Source organism: Manacus vitellinus, unplaced genomic scaffold (assembly GCF_001715985.3).
Source record: "Manacus vitellinus isolate BGI_N305 unplaced genomic scaffold, ASM171598v3 scaffold_21_pilon, whole genome shotgun sequence".
NCBI classification, from domain to species: Eukaryota; Metazoa; Chordata; class Aves; order Passeriformes; family Pipridae; genus Manacus; species Manacus vitellinus.
The window spans coordinates 12,606,707-12,620,130 of NW_021939546.1; the positions used below are offsets into that span (position 1 = coordinate 12,606,707).

Consider the following 13,424-nt stretch of genomic DNA (forward strand, 5'->3'; position numbering starts at 1 on the left):
CTGTTTCAATCAGAGGAACAAAGTCAGCATGAGAAAAAAAAGGGCTCAAGTGTGACATGAAAAACTGCAACACTTTTCCCCTCCTGTTTGCGTAGGACAAGCTTTGGGAGATAAATTATATTATTATTTCAGTTTGGAAAAGATGACGGGGAGTGTCCTTTTCATTTACAGATCCTGGCCATGAGGTTTGATACCTCATTTTATTGAAGGGAGACACTGGACCTAAATGGCGCAGCATGACTTTGTTCCTGCCTGGCTTAACTTCTCAACACCGCAGTCAACCAAGGTAACAGTAACACAGATCACCTCCTTTTGCAGCTGTGACCACTGGTAAGATTAGTGTGTTAGATTCTCTCCGATTCTGTGTGAGATCTGTGGATTTGTGTGCCATCCTGATCAGATCCATGCTTCTTGATGGTGATTAATCAATGCAAATGTGGAAAACTCGTGGGGTTTGGTGAGGTGTTTTGGTTTTTTTTCAATTAACAAAATGCCACTGCTGGACTGACAGGCTCCTGGGATGTCCAAATGAATGCTTCATTACATCACTTTTTGCTTTCTGCAGTCCCCTGCAGCCACCTTTGAGAAACATGGAGAGCATCTTCCCCGGGGAGAGGGCCGCTTCGGCGTGAGCCGCAGGAGACACAACTCTTCCGATGGATTTTTCAATAATGGGCCCCTCCGAACTGCAGGAGGTGAGTGGGAAGGGTCCCAACGCAGCCTGAGAGCAAATGAGGAATTCTGCAGAGTATAAACAACGTTTTCCCAAAATGTACCTTTTCAAAACAGCCCATAAGGAAGCTGTACTGCTCTCTTCTCCCATGCCATGTGCTCAGGGCTTAAGGGGTATTCATGTAGCTGTCTGTGCATTGTGTAGCTCGTTTTCTGATACAATCACACAATAGCTTAATAAATTCAGCTCAGTAGTTACCTGGTAAACACTGACTGAACAACAAAACAGCTTGATATTTCCAGTGTTCTGCATGCTGTGTTGATTTTTTTTTTTTTATTTGCATCCTTATCTCCCTTTGTTTAGACTGCTGGCATCAGCCGTCCCTTCTCCGCCATGATTCTGTAGATTCTGGTGTTTCTAAAGGAGCTCATGTCGGGCTTTCTGGCAGTCAGCCTGGCTGGCATGGTCCCTCACGGGGCCATGATGGTGTGAGCCAGCGTGGAGGAGGAGGAACTGGAGTTCATCGCCACTGGAATGGCAACTTCCATTCTCGGAAAAGTTCCGCCTTTCAAGAAAAGCTGCCTGTTGAATCCAGGGAGGAGAAGAAGGAAGATAAAGAGCATTTGCAGTTTGAGGAAGAAGACTTTGTAAGTGTCTAGCTTCTCACTGGAAGTGGTAGCTGTGAGAAGTGGCTTTTCAGATCTCACTTTTATTAGCATTGATAGGTGGTGAGGATCTAGCGTTGCATTCCATTCCATGTTTGAGGTCACAACAAGTTTAACAAAATTATTCCAGCGCTGACAGGATGCTAATTGGTACCCAGAGTCTTCAGGACGTGATGACCTGTTGGACTGTGGGTTTTGGCACATGTATTTTGCCAAATGGTTATTGTGAACTTAAGGCATTGTAAACACACAAGCCAGGTCTTCAGCAAAACCTGAGTAGATTGACTTTGTGGCTTTGCTTACAAAGCCTTTTTTTTGCTCCTAAATACATCTGTTCAGCTTATCTTCAGCCTTCCTCTATTCTGGTACATGTTGGTGTTTATGATAACCTTCCCAAGCTCATTCGGAACATGTTCAGACCTTTGCAACCATCTGTCTTGAATCTTCTGGAACAGTATTTTGTTATCAGAGCTGTTTCCTCTCTCTGCATTAATCTGTGGATCGGGGTTTCTTGAGCCATTTCTTCCATCAGTATCTCCAGTTCATCAACTTTCTTCTTATTCAGCATTCTGATTCCTGTAGTATTATCAGTATGATAGTCTCTTATGTCCTGGCTCTATTTTTACTGCAATATCTTTAGTTTTTCAAGCTTTATCAAATTGTACTTGGTCTTCCAGCTTTTATCCTTATCACATACATTCCTTAATGCTGATGTTTTGAGACATGCACACCTTTTCTGCTTTCTCTTTTCAATTCAATTTTATTTTTCCTGACCCCTGAAGAGGATTTTATTATCAAACCACATTTTTTTCTTTTTCATCTGTTTCTTGCTGTGTCAACTTGACCAGTATAATAGGGACAATATCATCTGTAAGGTTCTGGCAATTTGGACCATTCACCTAATGCAATTCCTCTGTCTTCACCTTCAGTGCTAAAGCCATTGCTGCCTCCTGTAATGAGAGATTCTGGTGATACTCTGCACACTTGTGGCGTATCATCAGCATGAAGTTTTTGCTGTCCTGTTCAGCATTTTGTCTCTGGAAGGCTGTTTACAGCTGAAATTGTTGTGGCAGTTTGGCACTGCTTCTGTTCGGGAAGTTAGAAGCTGGAGTGAAGTGTGTGAATGCCCACAGCTGCTTCAGGCCAAAATCCAGAGCCTACAGTTAAATTGCCACAGGAGGCAGTTTGATTTAAGCTGCTGGGGTTTTTTTTCAGTGAAGTGCCTGGGAAGTGATTACATGTTCTTGTTCAGCTGCTTCTGCTGAAAGCAGGAGCATCACAGGGTGGTTAACACCCGGAGAGCAGCAATGAAGCTGGAGCATGGATTTCTGTTACCTGATTTCTTAATAATACTGTAATTCAGGATTTCTATAAGCCCCTGCTTTTGACTGTCAGAAACCTGTTGAAATATAGAAATATTGCAACAATTACGACTGTGCACTGTTGTCGTCTGTCTTGGTCTAAATCCTTCTTCTATGTTCTTCTTTATTCTCCAGTTCTTTGACTGGTGCCTTCCCCAACTACGTGGCTGTTTCTTCTGTAATTGTTTCCCCCATTTTTAAGATGATAACACCACATGCTGGCTAGCAGCAAGTTTTGTTTAATAACTCCTGTGTTGTCTTTGCCACAGTGGTGAAATTGCTGTATGCTGGGGTTAAGTACGTAGCTGTTAGGCCTGCCTGGCTGACAATGGCAACACTTGTCCTGAAAGACTAACAGCCTGCTTTGCAGACCTAACTTCTCCTGTGCTGTGAGCACCCCTGCTGTAAATCTGACCAGTAACTAAAAAATGAAGCTCTGAAACAGAAGAATTTCTAGGGACTGAGGCAGGAATTCGTGCTATGGTGTGACATTTTTTCCTAACTCTTAAAGAACAGGAATACCTACTATTTCAGATGCTCATTATTAGAAACTTATGCTGTCACCATGGTAACCGACATATGAAGAACTCATTACAAAGAGGAAAAAGATGGCTGTATTTTGAACTGGGGTTATTTGGGACAGGGGAAGAGGAATAGCTAATCAGAAACACTTGTCATTGAATGCTTAGATTTTCTGTACTCTGCTTTGAGCTTGAACATGTCCGTAGTTGTTCCACTAGGTTGAATTCTGATGCTGAATCACAGGTAAGTCTGCAGAGAGCACTGAGTCTGCATGAAGGATTGTCCTAAAAAGTGGACTCTGAAGCTTAACAAAAATTTAAATGTATCGCTTTTTTTGTCAGTAAATGTATTCCTTTACATTAGGAATCTAGTATTGCTTTTGGTGTTGGGTTTTTTTAATTGGCTGATGCATAGTTCTTGTATTAAAGTATTTGAGAAAGGAGGCTAGATTCTTCATATACTGATAAGGTGGATTTTATTTTAATTTTTGATCTGCTGACTAAATACCTAAATTTTCTGTGTGTGTATTGGCTGGTAGAATCTACTGAATTGTAATAGAAGAGTGAAGGGCCTATCCTGGACCCTCTGATAGTTCCACTGGAAATACAGCAGAAACCAAGGAGAATACAAACTTGATTTTTAGATATCTTGTGACAAAGCACCCTCTTCCACCTTCAGGTGCTGTTCAGAGAAATCTAGCTGTGCTCTGGGTTTCTAGAAACCTAATGTTATGTTAGTACTGATTATATTTTTGTTATATACAATATAACAATACACTCATTTGCATTGTCTTTTTACAGCCATCTTTGAATCCAGAAGCTGGAAGACAAACCAACCAGAACAAACCTTTAGGGACACCTTCTGGAGTATGGGGTAGGTAAAGGTCACTGCACAGAATGCTGGTGCTGAAGCAGAAAGTTGTAACCGGTGTTTAAATGTTTAAATACTTTAAAGACTAAGTGAAGCAGACAGTTTGCTGCTTTCTGTCCTTTGTTGTTTTCCTCCCACAGTCTTCACTAATCTCTTGGCCTTTTTGTCTACTTGAGACTGTGCTTGTCCTGTCATAAAGAACTGCAAGTGGGCAGCAATGTCGCTGTTCTGCGTTTGCTTCCTGTCGTGCTGCAGTTACAATTTCACACAGACATCTCTTGAAGGGCAGAGCAGATTGGGGTGAACTAGACATTAGTTCCTGACTTGTGGTCTTCATATTAGAAATACAGCAAAACTATCATAATTCTGTGGTTTGCGTTGGATTTTTTTTTTTTAACTCAGAACAGCCTTGCTTTTGATCCTGATGTGGTGTGTGAGTCTGTGCCTTTAAAAAACAAAAATGAGTGAAACAAGGTACCAGCTCTAGCAATTAAATATAGGTTTGTTAATATCTAGTTGGGTTAGATACTGTAAATAGTACAAATGCAAAAGAAACTCAAAACCACGTCTGACAATAGTATTGGTTGTATTCTTTTTGCATGTTTGTCAGGTAGCTGTTGTTCTGCTCAAAAACTAATTTATGGGGCTTTTTCCTGTTATCACTATTACTATTTTTTTAAATTGTTATGCTCCTGGAAATGTGCTGATTTGGCCCAAGAACCATTAATGATGCTTGTTTGTAAAAGCACTTTGTCTTTTGAGGTATAAGTTATGCAATGTATTTTTGCTGTGTTAGCGAATTACCAAAGCTGATCCACGGTTGCTCAAAAAATGCTCATGTCTGTTCTGATTCCTGTAGAATGGTGCAAGGCTGTTAGCTGATGTCACTGTGGGTTTTTCCCTTCAGCATCAAGGGAGCTGTTGTGGTTAAATGAGAAAAGATTGGACTTTGACATCCGTATGCAGTATCTTTGCTCAGAGTTGAAATGGAAGAGCAGCTGATAGCAGTGTCAGAATCAGATGTGTGGTGTTTAAGATGGAGAGGGGAGGAACTGGAGCAGTACTGAAGCTGTTTTGAAACTGAACATCTGTATTTCAGAATCTCTTGTTTCATTTTTGCAGAAAACCCCCCTAGTGCCAAGCAACCTACCAAGATGCTGGTCATCAAAAAGGTTTCAAAAGAGGATCCTTCCGCCGCCTTCTCAGCTGCATTTACATCACCTGTTTCTCACCTGGCAAATGGCAACAAAGCCACCACCATTGTCCCAAGTGTCTACAAAAATCTGGTTCCTAAACCTGCAGCTCCTCCTTCCAAGGTACAGGGGGTTCCAACCAAGTTAGTGAACTGCAGATCGAGGGAATCAAACCCCCAACAAGTAGCAGGAGTTGGAATTCAGTCATTTCTGGGGTAGTGGCTTTTGCAGTAGAGGTCTGTTTACTACTAAAATTGTTGTTCCCTGTTAAAGTGCCTTTTGGTCTTGTCCGTAGGGACTAACCTCTGACTACACTGAGGTCTGTTTGGGTGCGTTCTCATGCATTAGACAGAACCTTATCTTAGTAAGACAAAACAGGCAATGCTGGAGAGGTGGAATGTGTGCTGCCATGTGCTTGAACTATTCACGTGACTATCTTGAAAAATCTTTATTGGGCTACACTACTTTGATGTGTTCAGAACACAATTGGGGTTAAGATCAGATTAGATTGTAACATCCTGCAATTCAGGTGTAATTTAGTTGAGCCTTAAAAACAACCTAGAAAAGTAGGAAGGGCTGTAGTTCTTTTACTGAATGAAATATAGGAGTGTTGAAAAAAACCCAAGTAATTTTTTTGTTTGTGATTGCTGGGGCAGTGTGGTGTTCCTTGGAGGTAGGGGTTACAGTGGGAAGAATTGCCTGCTGGTGTCATCAACAGCACTTTTGTTAATGAATGGTGAGCATTAGCAAAACAAAAAGGTGAGATATCAGCATATCTTTGGCCAGAAAAACTGTGTGCATTGATGCTTTTCTTAAAGACCATAAAGCAGCTGTGGTAGGATGCATTATTCTGAAGACTTCTAGAAAGCTGTACAGGAATTGCAGTGCATAAAGTAGCAGAGGAGTCAAAACATTCCTTTCCACAAAGTCAGCAGTATTGGAAAACTGTCACAGGAAAACTGAATGAAAAATGGGTTTGTTAAGTTGTACCAAGTAGTTTTGAAAAGAAGAGAACTGGTGGCACTGGAACAAGTGCTTTCTTTCTTGGCTGGTTGAGATGGCTCATAGCTCACAGTCAGGCAATCCATGAAGGTCATATTCAGCCTCCCTAGGAAAGCAGTAGGGGTCTGTCTTTGGATCTGTCTGAGCTGCCCCTTTGTGGAAGCTGGGAGAACAGCAGTGGGAGAGCTGGGAATCGAACAGTGCAACCCCAGAGCTGCAGAGAGAAACTTTCTGTCATAGTCATACTGTACCCTAATTTTAGTACAGGCAGTATTGCACAGATCAGGATATTTTGGGGGTTTGAAGGGAATGTTTGTAATGGCTGCTGTGAATGCCTTTGATAATGCAGGATGCTCTTGTTTTTAAGTTGAAGAGTAATGCCAATGGCCTCCCCTAGTGATGTATTTATTTAAAAATTAATAAAATAGCCCATGAGAACATGCTGAAATAGTGGCCTCTGCTCTTATTGCTGGCAGATTGCAAGATCTATTGCATCTCAGATTGAACTGGATCCCATTTGTGCATGAGTTATTTTACTAGTGACTTGAAGCTGGCTTCAGAAGTCCAAGGGATCAAAGGAGCCTGTATATCTTAATGTTCTGATAGGTGTAATTCTTGTGCTACTCAATACAAGTTTCTTGTTAGGAACTTTTGTGTAAAGACTCTCACTTCTCAGTGTTTGTCCTTGGCTGATAAGAGAGGCCCAGGAATAACATTCCAAGCAACAAAAACTTATCTTGGAAGTCTCTGCTCTTCAACCAAATGGCCACTGTGTATTCAAAGGGATACTGCAGAGAGTATCCAGAGCAAAACAGCAATTGCTCCTTCACTATGACCAAGTGGCTGCTTTTCCTTCTTTTTCCTTATTTTTTTTCTTGTTGTTGTTGTTGCTAAATCAGTGCAGTGATGGACACTTTCAGAACCCTAGGAAATAAATAATTTGAATTGTCACCCTGGACAGAAATGTGTCCCTGATGTGCTTCTTCCTTGCACAGGGGAACTTCCTGTCAAGTGATTGGGTGCTTTTCCTTGTGGCATGCAGTGTTCCCCTAAGAAATATGAATTTAATTGTTTGGGGTTTTTTTTTTATTCCCCATCTGTGGGATGAGTTGCATTACTTGGTAGTGATTCCAATTAATGAAGGGCAATGCTGGATATTCTCTTTGAGCTCTTAATGGTGTTTTACTGGAGGGTGGTACCCACGAAGCAGAACTGTGTGTGATTTGAGGAAAATGGAAGATTCCAGGGGAAAAATGATGGGGGTTGAGGTAAACTTGTTGAGACGGTTCTTGGAGAGGGAGGAAAAAATTTCATACAGCGGCCAACATAATGTTGTTTATTTATTTCACTACTTGCTAACAACCCCTACTTGTGCCTTACCATTTAGCTGCCCTGTATTTTATGTTCTGTTCAATGCAGCCAAGCCCATGGAAAGCCAACAGAAATGAACATAAACCAGGCTCGCTCTCCTCCACCCGTGACTCTGCCTTTACCAGTCCAGTGTCTGTAACCAAACCAGCGGTACTGGCAAGTGGCTCAGTCCTCACCTCTCCCAAAGAGGTAAGGGGTTGGGATTTGGGATAGGGTGGGACCTTCTATCACTATCACCTACTGTAGCTCAGACATGATATGGCCCTCTCTGTACCTGCCTTTGCACCCTTGAGGGATGACTCACTTGTACATTCTCTGGCACATCTCTGATACACTATAAGAAATAAAAACGTGGTTTACCTGGCTGTAAAGCCATTGGTCTCTGTTAAAATGTATTAGAATTTCCCTACAGTAAAAAAAACCCCAAAGTACTAACACTTTAAATGGTGGTGTGTAACTAGACATGTATCGAGTTGGTGTTTGTTATCCAAGTGCCGATACCAAGCACTGATGTGAATGGATAGGTAAATTGATTCCCATGATGTTCTTCAGTATGGGAAAAGAAGGAAGGAAGGTGATCTGCCTAATTTCCTTTCTCTAAAACAACAGCACAGGCAGTGAGCTCTGAGGGGGTTGAAGGAGTTTAACATGTGTACATGTGACTTCAGCTACAGTGTCTAATTTTGGTGTTGGAAGGAGGCAATCTGCTGAGATTGAAACTGATTCACCCCTGGTTTTGGTCTGAACTATGGAGAGAACCTTAAATACAATTCTATTAATATTTCAGCACTAAGTGTGACATAACACAAGGAAAAAAAAAGAACAAAAATAAACCAGGCTGTGATGATGATTCACAACATTTGAAATTACTGTGATCACGTTTTAAGTGTAGAAGTGGGATTTTTTTTTTTTAGTTGTGTATTTGTCTTGTTTCTTTACAAATATTACTTATAAAATAAAGCCTTGTCATCTTTATGATTTTCTGATTTGCAGGCTTTACTTTGCAGCAGCCTGAGCTTCCCTGTCTTAGCCACAGCTGAGTGTACAAGCAGTCATTAAAGGCAATGGTTAACAAGCAGGCACCTGTCACTTTGACAAATAGATCTTACACCATGTTCCTTTCCTTGCCTTGCTTTGTCTGTCTTTAGACCAAGTTCTTTGTGCTGCCTTGTTCTTTCTGTAATGCACAGCACAGCATGGACACCTTAAACAGGGTTTCATCTCAGCAGATCCGGAGGGGTGTGTTCACTTTGTATCATACACACAAGTGTCTCCTTCACCCACCCCCCAAGGAGGTCTTGTGTGAAGCTTCAGTCAGTGAAGGTGTGGGGTACTAACCTGAGAGCAGAGGTGGGCAGCTGGGTTTTCCCCAGAGCAAGCAGGACTTTCTGGAATGTTTCTTGTATTACCAGTGTCAATCAACTAAACAAAAAGGGCTTAAAAATTCCTCCTGACTAAAACTGAGCCACTTGTAAGATGCTTTTCTGTGAATCTGTTGGAGACTTACAGTATGAAAATATGTGACTGTGGCCAGCACATAGTACTGTAATCCTGGCTCCCCAGGACTACTACAAATAATCTCTGTTTTTTTGTTTCTGGAAGGTAATGCCCCTCCTGCAGAAGTGGTGAAAATAGCACCTTTATTCATAAGAGACCACAGTGTGTTGAAAACTAAAAGAGTGCCAGCTGGCACCGGCCCCATGTCCCCACAAGCCAGCCTAAGACAACTTAAGTTACAATACAGTCAGAATTCTTAAAATGATTCAGGATTACTTTTCTTTAAGAGTAGCCATCCCTGATACATAGACTGACCTCAGAACAAATCTGGGGTGTTGCATAGTACTCTCATTAAAAAAAAAACACCGAAAAAAAAAGGCAACACCAAAAAACTGAGAGATGCCTTGATGTTTCAGTCAAAGGGCTAAACTTACTTCAGAAAAGATGCCAAAAATGATTCCTTGTACTCCTTTAGTGCTAAAAGAGGATGTTCTGTAAAACATAAAACTGCTACTATACATAACCCTTCTACAGAAGGTTACACGTGAATCCAGAACTGAGGTGAAATTAATTCCCATTCAGAAATCTGTGGTTTCTAAACTTTAGCTATAACTGTCTTCCTCTAATGCATATAAATTACGTTTTAGTACCTCAACAGCTTATTAAAGATTAAAACAGCCACTAGCAAAGAGTTCAAGTAGAGTATTCCAAGTTACTAGAAGACATCTAATTTTAGTCTCTCCTTTGTTCACTGTTACCTTTTGTCTCTGCAGTCAAACTAGTTGTCTTGTTGAGAGCCTAATTTCAGTATTGTGTTGGCTTTTTATCCTGATAGTCACAGTCACTTTTTAAGTCTGTTACAACTGGTGATTTGTTCCTTACTGTGTTGAATTAGGCAAAATCCAAGAAGGCTGCTTGAGAAACGTGTCCTGCAAGGCATTACTTTCACCCTGCATTTCCCTGAAGGCTTTATTTCAGTCCAGTGTTTCACGTGCAACAGGCATTAGAAATTCAAGCAGCAGTTGCTGCCTTGTTTTTGTTCTAGTTCCCTTGATCTTTGCTCAGAGCACGGCGAGTGTGATAAAAATTCTTGGCAAAGGAGATTTGTTTTGAAGAGCCTGAAATTGCAACCTTCTTCCCCAGCTTAAAAAAGTGTGTAGGTAGAAAAACACTACAGACTTCAGGAAATGTTACTGTTTTAATATTGACCAAAAAAAAATAAAAGCAAGTACATGAAGGAGAAGAGTAATTTTGCATTGAAGATTCTGCTGTCAGGTATCCATAATAATTATTAAAGTCCTTGTTGTTTTAGAGTAACCAGACATGAACTCCATACATGAACAGGAGGTTAAGGTATCAGAAAATTTCACATAATGTTTTCTTAGTCTTCTTTTGAGTGTCCAGTCAAAATCATGGAACAGATTAAGCTGAAAGCTGACCTTGGTTAGCAATGCTCCTATTGCAGGATCACAGCTGGGGTACTGCCAGTGGGCAACTGCTGTGCCGTGTGCCTGGTTCACAGCCCCAGATAATTAAGGAAGCTTAAACGCTGTGGAAGAGCACAGGGGGTTTCCTTGGATTCGTGCACCGAGCTGAGCAGGTTTCCCGCAGGCTCCAGGGTTGTCTGTGTCTGGCTCCACACTGAACCATCTGGGCTGAGTGCAGAGAGCAAGGAGTTGGCAGTTTGCTCTCCAGGGGAGGATCCCGAGGCTGTGGCTGCTTGTTTCACACCCGGTTGTGGGTAGTTAAGGATGTGACCTGACCACTCCCTGAAAGGAGATTACCTCCCCATAGCTAATTTCAGGGTAGAGTCTGTCAGGATGACTTAAGACGCAAATTTGAACTGAGGCTAATCTCCTTAATTTGTTAATTTTTGTAGGGCAAGAATCCTGCATGAAGTTTTCTGCCTTAATGTTCTGTTGTAGGCTTCAAATTCCTTGGGAGAGTTATATTGCCAAGGAACAAAACAAATATGGCCACATGAATTGACTCCTGGGGGGGGAAAATTGAGTTGATAATATTAGATGGGAGAACAGTGTGCTGGTGAGGGAAGAAGTGAATGTGCAACACCCATCAGTATTTTGGTGGGAATTTGACATTAGACTGGGGGGGGGTTGAGGGGTTAATAGCCACCCAAAGAACTGATGGTTGTTTGAAAGGTGTAAGCACAGACACTGAAGAGAAACTCTGTAGCAGCACAGTTTGAAATTGTCTGTGTTCTCCCTCCCCTGTGCAGAGTCCTTCCAGCACCACCCCTCCCATCGAGATCTGCTCCTCGCGCCTGACGAAGCTGATGCGCCGGACCACTGATAAAAAGAGCGAATTCCTGAAGGCACTGAAAGATGATAGAAACGGGGAGATAACAGAGAACAGGGAATGTGACAAGCTGGATGATGTAAGATCACTGTCCTTGTATATATGATCATTATTAGTTAAGGAGTTGGGGACTGAAAAAGCCCCGAGCAGTGTATGTAATTCAGGGCTGTGGAGGAGGAAAGGCTTGACTCCCTCTGGCCTGGCACATGTGCCAACAGATGCAGTGCACAGCACTGTGATGGAGGGAGATCTGTAACACAGAAATGCAAGTGGATAAGTAATAAATGAGGTGGAAGGGAAGGTCACAGATGTTGAAGGTAATCTAGATTTTTTGCAACGATTCCCTAAGGAGTGGAATGATACCATGTTTTTACATCTCTGTTTTGCTTTCCAACTTCCTTATCAAACTACATTCGTGGGAAAGTAGAACTCTGTGCTTGTGAAAGGGGCAGGATTGTGGCTTAAGCCTCAGAGGCTCAGACCAGACTCCTGAATGCATAAATCTGTGCCTTAACGTGCCTGTAAAGCGTGTCCTTAGGAGCATTTAACTCTCGTAGTTTCCTGGCTGTCACTCTGAAGCCCCTGGTGATGGCTTTGTCATGCCAGCACTCCTTCCCTCGGCACAGCAGCGCAGTCCACCAAACGTCCTTCATCGCGCCTTGTCCTGTCACAGCCAGGTACAAATTGCTGCAGCCATTATCAGTCAGGCTCTGTAAAAAACACAGGCTCAAGGTGAAAGGCTTGGCTGGACTTTCAAAGGCAGAAACTTGAACTTGGAACTGTGCTCTTGGCACACTCTGATGCTTTTCTTTTTCTTTAGATGGAGAGCAACAGCACACCAGAACCAAAGGAAAACTGGGAAGAGAATTGCCATCAGAATGGCCTTTCTCTCCCTTTGCCGGAGGAGGGGGAAAACCTCTCCCATTCATTGGAAGCAGAACACAGGTGAGTAAATGGCAAAATAAAGTCTCTAAAGTAAGGGAGGCTGAGTCCTTGGGCTGTGTGAGGAGAACGAAATTATTTCAAAGAAAACTGTTTTTGGGAAGCAGCAGTAGCTTTGTGTGTGTGGAGCGAGAGGTGTGTGGGCTTTGTAGTGCTGGACTGGGCAGGGTCTTATTGAAAGTAAAACAAGACACCAGTGTCAGGTGAGCCAAGGCTTTACCAAGGTCTGTAATTAAATTCCAGTGCTGCTCTAGTGCCACATCCCCATGTGCTAATGCTGCCTGGATATTTACTTGCCCACACTGGGAGTCAGCATGAACCTGGTGTGATTCTCATTAATTTACAAGCAGATGTCCTGAATGGAATGGTTTGAGGACACACACACCACACTTAGTTTGCATTTAGAATACTCCTGTGCTGCTTTACATGCTGCAGAAGTGGAGGAGAGCTAAGAAAATATTTGCCTGGTATCTCAGTCTGTATCTCACGTCAGTGAGTAAGCACTGTGAGCATCTGGTGCAAGCGGATAGTGAGGTTTAGGGAGATCCTGAGCTGTGATACTGGTTTGGTTGCCTCATGTCCTCCTTCAGTGTCCTTGGGCTGGAATTTGAAATCTCTGCCTTCCGCCAGGCTGGTAATGTACCCATTGTACAGGGCTGCTGATGGTTAAATATTTGTAAAAGACATTGAAAAATGTTGGGTAAACACAAAAGATTGTTGAAATGGTCTCTGACAGAGAAGATTCCCTGGTGAATTCAGGGTGATTTAGTACAAAACCTCGTGCTTCACGGACAAAGGGTTCTCTCCTTCGCCACTGTTCCCCTGCTTAAGTTCCCACGCCCCTTTTATTTTCTCCACAATCAGGTTATTGAAAGAAATGGGATGGCAGGAATATCCTGAAAATGATGAAAACTACCTTCCCCTCACGGAGGATGAGCTCAAAGAGTTCCAGATTAAATCAGAGCAGGTATGTTTACACCTCTTGCCACTTGTGACTGCTCTTCTCCCTCCT

General features: G+C 42.3%; 1 protein-coding gene across 3 annotated transcripts in view; it reads left to right on the plus strand.

Annotated features, from left to right (window-relative positions):
- Positions 1 to 13,424, plus strand: part of GPBP1L1 (GC-rich promoter binding protein 1 like 1) — a 30,606-nt gene that overhangs the window by 15,587 nt on the left and 1,595 nt on the right. For 2 of the 3 annotated variants that reach the window (XM_008924345.3, XM_018072199.2), the window contains exons 3-11: positions 172 to 286; positions 566 to 695; positions 1,037 to 1,320; positions 4,022 to 4,094; positions 5,214 to 5,407; positions 7,706 to 7,846; positions 11,391 to 11,549; positions 12,291 to 12,415; positions 13,277 to 13,379. In XM_008924345.3, the coding sequence (XP_008922593.2) occupies positions 227 to 286; positions 566 to 695; positions 1,037 to 1,320; positions 4,022 to 4,094; positions 5,214 to 5,407; positions 7,706 to 7,846; positions 11,391 to 11,549; positions 12,291 to 12,415; positions 13,277 to 13,379 (1,269 nt within the window). In that variant the 5' untranslated portion in view covers positions 172 to 226. Of the gene's footprint in view, positions 1 to 171; positions 287 to 565; positions 696 to 1,036; positions 1,321 to 4,021; positions 4,095 to 5,213; positions 5,408 to 7,705; positions 7,847 to 11,390; positions 11,550 to 12,027; positions 12,255 to 12,290; positions 12,416 to 13,276; positions 13,380 to 13,424 lie in introns of those variants that run through there. The other variant, XM_018072200.2, reaches the window with a different exon arrangement.